General features: G+C 41.2%; 1 protein-coding gene across 1 annotated transcript in view; it reads left to right on the plus strand.

Moving 5' to 3' along the window:
- Positions 1–11,502, plus strand: part of LOC100497538 — a 45,432-nt gene extending 33,930 nt beyond the window's left edge. The window contains exon 2 of the mRNA XM_031896376.1: positions 10,688–11,502. Within this exon, the coding sequence (XP_031752236.1) occupies positions 10,688–10,917 (230 nt within the window). The 3' untranslated portion in view covers positions 10,918–11,502. The remainder of the gene's footprint in view (positions 1–10,687) is intronic.
- The last annotated feature ends 236 nt before the right edge of the window (positions 11,503–11,738 follow it).

The following is an 11,738-nucleotide window of genomic DNA, read 5'->3' on the forward strand; positions in this document are numbered from 1 at the left end:
ATTGTGTATCGTCTTAAAATACAGATTCTATGTGGAACCTAATTCAGCCGAACCCCACAAATCTACTGATCCAATTAAAGACATTGGTCAAATTAATCATTGCAATTTATTTAGCAGGCGCTTTGCCCTACAGTACTGACCCGTGCCTCTCACTGGCTTATCTGCCCTAACTGGATATTGTTCTGTATATACAGGTATCGGACCCCTTATCCGGAAACCCGTTATCCAGAAAGCTCTGAATTACAGAATGCCCGTCTCCCATAGACTCCATTTTAATCAAATAATTCAGAATTTTAAAACTGATTTCTTTTTTCTATGTAGAAATAAAACAGAACCTTGTAACTGATTCCAACTAAGATATAATTACCCCTTATTGGGGCAGAACAGTCCTATTGGGTTTATTTAATGGTTAAATGATTCCCTTTTCTCTGTAATAATAAAACAGTACCTGTACTTGATCCCAACTAAGATATAATTACCCCTTATTGGGGCAGAACAGCCCTATTGGGTTTATTTAATGGTTAAATGATTCCCTTTTCTCTGTAATAATAAAACAGTACCTGTACTTGATCCCAACTAAGATATAATTACCCCTTATTGGGGCAGAACAGCCCTATTGGGTTTATTTAATGGTTAAATGATTCCCTTTTCTCAGTAATAATAAAACAGTACCTGTACTTGATCCCAACTAAGATATAATTACCCCTTATTGGGGGCAGAACAGCCCTATTGGGTTTATTTAATGGTTAAATGATTCCCTTTTTTCTGTAATAATAAAACAGTACCTGTACTTGATCCCAACTAAGATATAAATAATCCTTATTGGATGGAAAACAATCCTATTGGGTTTTATTAATGTTTTATTGATTTTTTTAGTAGACTTAAGGTATTGAGATCCAAATTACGGAAAGACCCCTTATCCGGAATACCCTTGGTCCCGCGCATTCTGGATAATGGGTCCTATACCTGTACTGTATATCCTTGTTTGATTTTCATATTTTTTAGGAAAGGGAAACTAAACCACGTTGTTTGAATGATTTTAAAGTTATTTGTAAATATAATTGATACAGAAAAGCAGTGTCCGGCTGTTTTATTTGATGCATTGCTGGTTCAGACTCCACACACATTGTAGGAGAAGCCGGAAGATTAAATTATTAATTGATTAATTTATTGCTCAATAAATTGCTCAGAGCTCTCTTCTAAGCATTTTTCCAATGTACATGATTTTTTTTTTATAGTTTTCAAGATATTAGAAATATTTAAACTGCTAATATGATGAATTTGAAACAACAGCAGCTCCACCTGTTGGGCCTTCAGTGCTTGGCTGGAAATATTAAGCATTCAGTCAAATCTAATGATGAGCGAATCTGTCTCGTTTCGCTTTGGCGAAAAATTTGCGAATCTTTCAAAAGATTCACGAAACGGCGAAAATGACGTGCATCAAAAAAACCGTCACCCGCGGCTATTCTTTTATCGTGCGGCTATTCTTTTGTCGCTCGGCTATTATTTTGTCATCCGCGGCTATTCTTTCATTGTCTGGCTATTCTTTCGTCGCGCGGCTACTCTTTTGTCACCCGCGGCTATTATTTTGTCGCACAGCTATTATTTTGTCACCCGCGGCTATTATTTTGTCACCCGCGGCTATTATTTTGTCGCGCGGCAAATTTTTCCAGGACAAATTTTTTCATCTGTTTCGCGAAACAATCCGCTAATGGTGAAACGCAGAAATTCACCGCAAATCCATGCCTGGCGAAACATTTCGCCCATCACTAGTCAGATCTAAAAATTATGGATTTGATGCATCTCTAGAAATAATAGTCAGGTTTTCACAGCAACAATTCGAAAAATTTGATTTTTCGACTTTTCTTGCAGTGACTTTTCCAATGAACTTTTTATTAGATTATTAGATTAATCTTAACGCAGCAAAAAAAGAACCACAAATAGTCTGTATTTATTAAAAAAAAAACAACATACGTGGGAATATTCTGTTGTGTTGTTCACCTTTGTGTGAACTTTTTGTATGATGTAGAGAGTAATATTCTGAGACAATTTGCAATTGGTCTTCATTTTTTATTATTTGTAGTTTTTTAGTTATTTCATTTTCAGTTCAGCAGCTCTTCAGTTTGGAGTTTCAACAGTTATTGGGTTGCTAGGGTCCAAGTTACCTTAGCAACCAGGGAGTGATTTGGATGAGAGACAGTAATATGAATGGGAGAGGGACTGAATAGAAAAGAAAGTTACAAAAAGTAACAATAACAATAAAACTGGAGCCTCACAGAGCAATCGTTTTTCGGCTGCCGGGGTCAGTGACCCCCGTTTAAAAACTATAACAAATAAATAATGAAGACTAATTGAAAAGTTGCTTAAAATAGGTAATTCTATAACATAGGTTTTTTAAATACAAACTACACTTTCAATAAATCCGCCTCTTGAAATTCAAGACATTCTGTGCCTTTGCGTAGGAATGTGTAAGTTACATGGGCTATTTCGATGCGCAGCGGAACTGGAGAGGATTCGGTTGGGGAATCATACGATAGTGATGTCAGCTGAGGTTCAATTGATTATTATTGTTATTACTCTGAAGGGCTCTCAGAATAAACAAATATTGAGAGGAAAGGTACTTGAGATAAAAGCAAAGGATATACAGACAATACAGTAGATGAGAATTTGTGCCAAATGAATGGGAATAAAGGGATTTGATCATCACAATAGAAAGTATCCAAAAACAACTCACACTGCTTAAAGAAAGTATAAAAATAACCTACTTATATATTCTTTGGAAAGATGAATCCATCTACTGGTGGATTAAAGGAAAACTAAACCCCATTAACTCCATTAATCCCAGTGACTGCTAGCGCTCTAGGTACATTTTGTATTATTATTATTAACACATATTTATAAAAAAACCAACATATTCCACAGCATTATACAATAAATAGGCGTATAAACTGGATATACAGCTTTACATACAAAAACAGGAGATAACTTGTATAGGAAGTAAAGGTCTTACAATCTACAGAAAGACTTCTGTGGCCAAATGGGTAAATAAATGAATTATGTTGGGGTCCTCTGCAGTAATTGTATATGCGCACCCCTACTCACACACAGGTACTGGAAAGGGGCCACACACGTAGCAATAACCATTGGTCGCAGGAAAGATCGTTCCCTCCATTGATGTTCAGGGCTGAATCGTCAGATATGGAGGTAGAAACAATAGGAATTCTACCTCTTTCTGCTGATTCAGCACCTTCAATGGCGCCCAATCAAAATCTTTTTACCCACTCGATAGATGAGACGACTGATCTCCACAGCCTTTTGCGATATCGCTATTCGAGCCGCCATACACGCACCGGATATCGTAGGAAACGAGGTTTTGTACAATAATATTGCTGTGTGTGTATGGCCGACTTGATATACACACAGTAACAGACTCTTTCCATGCTCTCTATCTTTTTTTGGTCCCCCAATTTAATTTTCTGTCTCTATCTCCCAAGTTTCTGTGCATTACCTACCCCGTACCATACTTACTCTACTGTCTCTACATCTTTATTTGTTTTCCTATACAATTTCTCTCTCTTCTCCAGTAAAAATAAAATATCTTTGTCTCCATTTAGTTTATTTTCTAGTCACATATATCACTAGGGTTGCCACCTGTCCTCGCCCCCTGTGACATCATGCCCTCGCCCCCTGTGACATCATGCCCTCGCCCCCTGTGACATCATGCCCTCACCCCCTGTGACATCATGCCCTCGCCCCCGTGACATCATGCCCTCGCCCCCCATGACATCACACCCCGTCCACTGACTTTGCGCCCCGCCCCCTGCCGCCTGGATCTATGGCTACAGAAATGTAGCAACCCCTATACTGTTTGTCACCCATCAATACCCCCATTTCTCTCTCTCTCTCCACCGGACCAAATAGGATCTGTATTTCACACTGTATTCCTACTTAGGCGCCCATTCACTAAAGTCCAAATTTTTTGGGCTTAAAATCACCATTTGGAAAAAATTCGGAGTAACTATGATAATTTCAGATGTTCTAAATTGTCACAAAAATGCTTTTATCGGTCATACGAAAATATTGGAATAGCCTTCCGAAAGTCATGAAATTTTTGGATCCTAATGTTCGTAAACGGCACGAAAACCTTTCTGGCTTTGAAACTTCAATGTATGATTTTGGAAATCTCCCATAGGGCTCAATGACACTCTGCAGCTCCAACCCGGCCCAAGGAAAGTCTCCCATAGGGCTCAATGACACTCTGCAGCTCCAACCCGGCCCAAGGAAAGTCTCCCATAGGGCTCAATGACACTCTGCAGCTCCAACCCGGCCCAAGGAAAGTCTCCCGTAGGGCTCAATGGCACTCTGCAGCTCCAACCCGGCCCAAGGAAAGTCTCCCATAGGGCTCAATGGCACTCTGCAGCTCCAACCTGGCCCAAGGAAAGTCTCCCATAGGGCTCAATGGCACTCTGCAGCTCCAACCTGGCCCAAGGAAAGTCTCCCATAGGGCTCAATGGCACTCTGCAGCTCCAACCCGGCCCAAGGAAAGTCTCCCATAGGGCTCAATGGCACTCTGCAGCTCCAACCCGGCCCAAGGAAAGTCTCCCATAGGGCTCAATGGCACTCTGCAGCTCCAACCCGGCCCAAGGAAAGTCTCCCATAGGGCTCAATGGCACTCTGCAGCTCCAACCCGGCCCAAGGAAAGCCTCCCATAGGGCTCAATGGCACTCTGCAGCTCCAACCCGGCCCAGGGAAAGCCTCCCATAGGGCTCAATGGCACTCTGCAGCTCCAACCCGGCCCAAGGAAAGTCTCCCATAGGGCTCAATGGCACTCTGCAGCTCCAACCCGGCCCAAGGAAAGTCTCCCATAGGGCTCAATGGCACTCTGCAGCTCCAACCCGGCCCAAGGGAAGTCTCCCATAGGGCTCAATGGCACTCTGCAGCTCCAACCCGGCCCAAGGAAAGTCTCCCATAGGGCTCAATGGCACTCTGCAGCTCCAACCCGGCCCAAGGAAAGTCTCCCATAGGGCTCAATGGCACTCTGCAGCTCCAACCCGGCCCAAGGAAAGTCTCCCATAGGGCTCAATGGCACTCTGCAGCTCCAACCCGGCCCAAGGAAAGTCTCCCATAGGGCTCAATGGCACTCTGCAGCTCCAACCCGGCCCAAGGAAAGCCTCCCATAGGGTCAATGGCACTCTGCAGCTCCAACCCGGCCCAAGGAAAGCCTCCCATAGGGCTCAATGGCACTCTGCAGCTCCAACCTGGCCCAAGGAAAGCCTCCCATAGGGCTCAATGGCACTCTGCAGCTCCAACCCGGCCCAAGGAAAGTCTCCCATAGGGCTCAATGGCACTCTGCAGCTCCAACCTGGCCCAAGGAAAGCCTCCCATAGGGCTCAATGGCACTCTGCAGCTCCAACCCGGCCCAAGGAAAGCCTCCCATAGGGCTCAATGGCACTCTGCAGCTCCAACCCGGCCCAAGGAAAGTCTCCCATAGGGCTCAATGGCACTCTGCAGCTCCAACCCGGCCCAAGGAAAGTCTCCCATAGGGCTCAATGGCACTCTGCAGCTCCAACCCGGCCCAAGGAAAGCCTCCCATAGGGCTCAATGGCACTCTGCAGCTCCAACCCGGCCCAGGGAAAGCCTCCCATAGGGCTCAATGGCACTCTGCAGCTCCAACCCGGCCCAAGGAAAGTCTCCCATAGGGCTCAATGGCACTCTGCAGCTCCAACCCGGCCCAAGGAAAGTCTCCCATAGGGCTCAATGGCACTCTGCAGCTCCAACCCGGCCCAAGGGAAGTCTCCCATAGGGCTCAATGGCACTCTGCAGCTCCAACCCGGCCCAAGGAAAGTCTCCCATAGGGCTCAATGGCACTCTGCAGCTCCAACCCGGCCCAAGGAAAGTCTCCCATAGAGACGATTAATCTTAATACTTAATCGAGGTTTTGCAAATGGGCCCCATACTGTTGGGAAGATTTGGAATTTACACTTCTGACCAATTTGCTGTTTTGTTGGGAATAACCCTCCCGTGTACCCGTGTATGAAATCCTATACAGCTGTAGAGCATGTTTGCCTGTGATGATGCAGCTGCAATTTATGTGACATTTACAGATGACAGATAGCTCTGAACTTGTGCTAGAGAATCAGTATTGCCTAGCAGCAGGTGTCCGGTTTTTCTTACAGATTTTACAACATTGGAAATTTTAGACAAAAAGCACTGCCTTGTGGGGAAAAAATATGTGCAGGTTTTTGTGTTTTGCACATAAGCCACATTGCCAAATAAGCCTCAGCCAGTGGTCCCTTAATACTACTCACTTTAGGGGAAAAAGCAATATAATGATCATAGTTTCCTCTACCTTTCATCTCCCAAGCCTATACAATAATGTTCAGTAATTTAGATAATAACCACTGGTTGTGACTAAAGACAGTATATCCTAAGGTAGAATGAAGGTTTATCCTATGAGGTAGGATTTAATAGATTTTATAAATGTATTAAATAAAATGTTTTTAAAAATATAAAACATTTTTATTATAGTTATTTTACTGCTTACTGGCTTAAAAAAGGACACAAAACACTTAGCAGCAAATTAGACTTTTCTTGCCTCTGTTCTCTGGTTGTTAATACAGGTATGGGATCTCTTATCCGGAAACCCGTTATCCAGAAAGTTCCGACTTACGGAAAGCCCCTCTCCCATAGACTCCATTATGAGCAAATAATTATAATTTTTAAAAATGATTCCCTTTTCTCTGTAATAATAAAACAGTACCTGTACTTGATCCCAACTAAGATATAATTACCCCTTATTGGGGGCAGAACAGCCCTATTGGGTTTATTTAATGGTTAAATGATTCCCTTTTCTCTGTAATAATAAAACAGTACCTGTACTTGATCCCAACTAAGATATAATTACCCCTTATTGGGGGCAGAACAGCCCTATTGGGTTTATTTAATGGTTAAATGATTCCCTTTTCTCTGTAATAATAAAACAGTACCTGTACTTGATCCCAACTAAGATATAATTACCCCTTATTGGGGGCAGAACAGCCCTATTGGGTTTATTTAATGGTTTAATGATTCCCTTTTGGGCTCTGGCACACGGGGAGATTAGTCGCCCGCGGCAAAACTCCCTGTTCGCGGGCGACTAATCTCCCCGAGTTGCCTTCCCCCTGCCATCCCACTGGCAAACATGTAAGTCGCCGGCGGGATGGCAGACGCGGCGGCGCGATTTCGCGCAAATCGCCGATAAAGACTTCGCAAGGCTTTTTCGGCGATTTCCCTCTTGTCAGAATTAACTAAAAACAATTCAGGGGCGCAGGGCTGTGGGTAGAATGGGTGCCATTATAGTTCTGGGGCAGAGGTGAGGATTCAGTGAGTAATAGTAAATTGAATATTTTCCTTTTGCTCAGAGTATCCATGCATTATTATTATTACTGGACATGCAGAATAACATACAGAGCAACCAATAACAGACACAAGAGGGCCCTGCCCAACAAGAGCTTGCAATCTATAAGGAGAAGGGTTGAGATTTAATCTATAAGGAGGGGTTGGGGGCTCATTAATCAACACTGGGCAAATTTGCCTGTAGGCAGTAACCTATGGCAACCAATCACATTGTTGGATTCATTGCTCTACCTGCAGCTTTCTGAAAATGACAAATAACTGATTAGTTGCTATGGGTAACTGCCCAGGGGCAAATTTACCCAGTGTTGATAAATGGGCTTTGCACCTGTAGAGAGAGTTACGACCCTTTACATCAGCACTGTGGGCAGTAAAAGCGCAGAGAAGGTGGCATGTTGTTGTATATATCATTGTGTGACCTATTTCTAGATATTGATTGTATCAAGGCAAGAACACTGTGTGACTCGAGGCCTCGGGGGATAATTTACATGAATCTACAAAGTTACATGTGCGGCCTAGATCTAAGGGTTATTATTGTACCACATTACCTTCCTACATTAAAGGGGTAGTTTACCTTTAATGGAAGTTTTAGGGGCACATTTACTAATCCATGAACGTCCGAAAGCGTCCGAATGCGTTTTTTTCATAATGATTGGTAGTTTTGTGACTTTTTCGTTGCCGTCTCGATTTTTTTCGTATTTTGTGCGACTTTTTCGTCGCACGTTACAACGTTATCGTATATTTTCCGCGACTTTTTCATCGCCGTCGTGAAAAATTCGGATTGGGTTTTCCGCCGTTTACAATTGCTCAATACAAAAAAATTGTGTCGGCAATGAAAAAATTGCGCAAGCTACGATAAAGTCGTGATGGTGACGAAAAAAGTCGTGCAAACTACGAAAAAACCACGGCAGCGACGAAAAAATTGTTTACAATTTGATTTTTTCCCATTCGGGATTCGGATTCGAGGATTAGTAAATGTGCCCCTTAGTATCTAATAGAATGGCCAGTTGTTGGCAACATTTCACTTGGTCTTCATTTTTTGAATTATTTGCCTTATTCTGACCCTTTCCAGCTTTTGAATGGGGGTCACTGACCCCGGCAGCCAAAAAACTATTGTTATTGTTACTTTTTTCTACTTATCTTTCTATTCAGGCCTCTCTCCTGTTCCTATTCCAGTCTTTCATTCAAACCACTGCCTGGTTGCTAGGGTAATTTAGAGAAATTGTAGCAAATCCGGTCGGGGGCCTAGTGGAGGGCGTAATTTCTGATTTGGAAGAATAGGGAGATGCCTAAGTGTCAGCCCTTGCCCACCACTCATGAATATATCGCTGGCAAACACTGGCAGATGTATTAAAGGGGTAGTTCACCTTTAAATTAGCTTTTAATATGACATAGACATTCATAGTCAATTTGCAATTGGTCTTCATTTTTTATTTCCAATGTATGTATATCTTTATTTATAAAGTGCTACTTATGTACCCAGCGCTGTACAGTAGAATACATTAATACAAACAGGGTGTTATTAATAGATAATAGATAAATACACAGTATAACAATAAATACAAATAAATACAAGATACAGTTGCAATAAGTTAAGAGTCAAAGACACAAGAGGATGGAAATCCCTGCCCCGTAGAGCTTACAATCTATATATATATTTCTAATGGTTTTTCAGTTATTTAGCTATTTTACCAGCAGCTCTCTGTTTGTTATTTTAGCATCTGGTTGCTAGGGTCTTATTTACCCTAGCAACCAGGCAGTGATTTAAACGAGAGATGAGAATATAAATAGTTGAGGGGCCTGCATAGAAAGATAAGTAATAAAAAGTAACGATAATACAGGTATGGGATCCTTTATGCGGAAACCCGTTATCCAGAAAGCTCCAAATTATGTAAAGCCCATCTCCCATAGACTCCATTTTAATCAAATAATTCAGAATTTTAAAACTAATTTCCTTTTTCTCTGTAATAATAAAACAGTACCTGTACTTGATCCCAACTAAGATATAATTACCCCTTATTGGGGCAGAACAGCCCTATTGGGTTTATTTAATGGTTAAATGATTCCCTTTTCTCTGTAATAATAAAACAGTACCTGTACTTGATCCCAACTAAGATATAATTACCCCTTATTGGGGGAAGAACAGCCCTATTGGGTTTATTTAATGGTTAAATGATTCCCTTTTCTCGGTAATAATAAAACAGTACCTGTACTTGATCCCAACTAAGATATAATTACCCCTTATTGGGGGCAGAACAGCCCTATTGGGTTTATTTAATGGTTAAATGATTCCCTTTTCTCTGTAATAATAAAACAGTACCTGTACTTGATCCCAACTAAGATATAATTACCCCTTATTGGGGCAGAACAGCCCTATTGGGTTTATTTCATGGTTAAATGATTCCCTTTTCTCTGTAATAATAAAACAGTACCTGTACTTGATCCCAACTAAGATATAATTACCCCTTATTGGGGGCAGAACAGCCCTATTGGGTTTATTTCATGGTTAAATGATTCCCTTTTCTCTGTAATAATAAAACAGTACCTGTACTTGATCCCAACTAAGATATAATTACCCCTTATTGGGGGCAGAACAGCCCTATTGGGTTTATTTCATGGTTAAATGATTCCCTTTTCTCTGTAATAATAAAACAGTACCTGTACTTGATCCCAACTAAGATATAATTACCCCTTATTGGGGGCAGAACAGCCCTATTGGGTTTATTTAATGGTTAAATGATTCCCTTTTCTCTGTAATAATAAAACAGTACCTGTACTTGATCCCAACTAAGATATAATTACCCCTTATTGGGGGCAGAACAGCCCTATTGGGTTTATTTAATGGTTAAATGATTCCCTTTTCTCTGTAATAATAAAACAGTACCTGCACTTGATCCCAAGTGATATAAATAATCCTTATTGGATGCAAAACAATTCTATTGGGTTTAATTAATGTTTTATTGATTTTTTAGTAGACTTAAGGTATGGGGATCCAAATTATGGAAAGACCCCTTATCCAGAATACCATGGGTCCCGAGCATTCTGGATAACGGGTCCTATAGCCGTAATACATTTTGACCCCCATTTAAAAGCTGGAAAGAGTCAGAAGAGAAAGGCAAATAATTAAAAAAAAACTATACAAAATAAATAATGAAAACCAATTGCAAAGTTGCTAGAAATAGGTAATTCTATAACTTTAGAAGAGTTAACTTTAATGGGGATGGTCTCTGTGTTTGTGACGTCTATAAATATGTTTTATAGAAACTAACCGCCTTTTATGCATTTGGTTCCATAGATGACACCCCTGAGATGCCCCCGCTAACAACACAAGGAGGACTTCATTCCCTTTTGGAAAACACCGTATCTCCAGCGTTTGGGGCCACAGTGATAATCATCGTAACGGTGGTTATTTCCGGCAGTGCCTATCTCTGCTTTCTCAAGTACATCTGCTCCGGGTGCTGCAAAGCTACTCAAGTCGTACCGGTTAGAAGACCGGACCCATCACGGTCCGAAGAGCAGGTTTAATCGTAGGCCCAACCGCGCTAAAAAGAAGCCTGATTGGCCGAGGGCTGGAACTCATTCCCATGGAATTCCCAGTGGCGGGAAGCGTCTCAACCCAAACATGAACTTACAATAAAGACAACACTATTATTTAGATGGGACTTTTTTATTAATTAAGAAACAAAAAACCCAAGGTTATACTACTATATACAATTTCATAATAATTTCAGTAAAGTAAAACGGTTTTGGGGGTCAATATCCCCTTTAACAATTTCACAGTGAAGTCGCCATGTTTCCTACGGGATTATTGGTGGTTGGTCCAAATACTTTATTTAAAAACCAATAAGACACAATCAGTTTGATATGTAATTACAGTTATGAAGCCATATATGTTGCAGCTGAACTCTTTCCTTTCTATACGCGGCTTTGCAGTCTACAGTATTTGTGTTTTTTATTTTTAACCAATTAGTGCCGATAATTTTGTATAGAAATTTGGTTACTTTGCTGGGAATATGACGTTTTTTTATGAATATGTTGTTTATTAACGTGCGTGTGGAATTTTTTATATTTTTGTTTTTAAATAAATTCAAGTAGAAATAAATGTCAGCGGCAAAGGCTACTTTGTACTTACTCAGGCACTGGTTGCAAAGAAATCTACGAAATGGGGCCAATTTATTTATTAATAGTGATGAGCGAATTTTTTGGGCAGGCGTGGGTTTGCAGCGAATTTACGCATTTCGCCATTGGGCAATTCTTTAGAGCAAAAATTCACTGCAGAAGAATTCGTTGCAAAAAAAGTAGCGGCAAAATAGGCGCGATTGCGTCATAAAAGGATGAAAACGCGT

The sequence above is a fragment of the Xenopus tropicalis genome, chromosome 2 (assembly GCF_000004195.4).
Source record: "Xenopus tropicalis strain Nigerian chromosome 2, UCB_Xtro_10.0, whole genome shotgun sequence".
NCBI lineage: Eukaryota > Metazoa > Chordata > Amphibia > Anura > Pipidae > Xenopus > Xenopus tropicalis.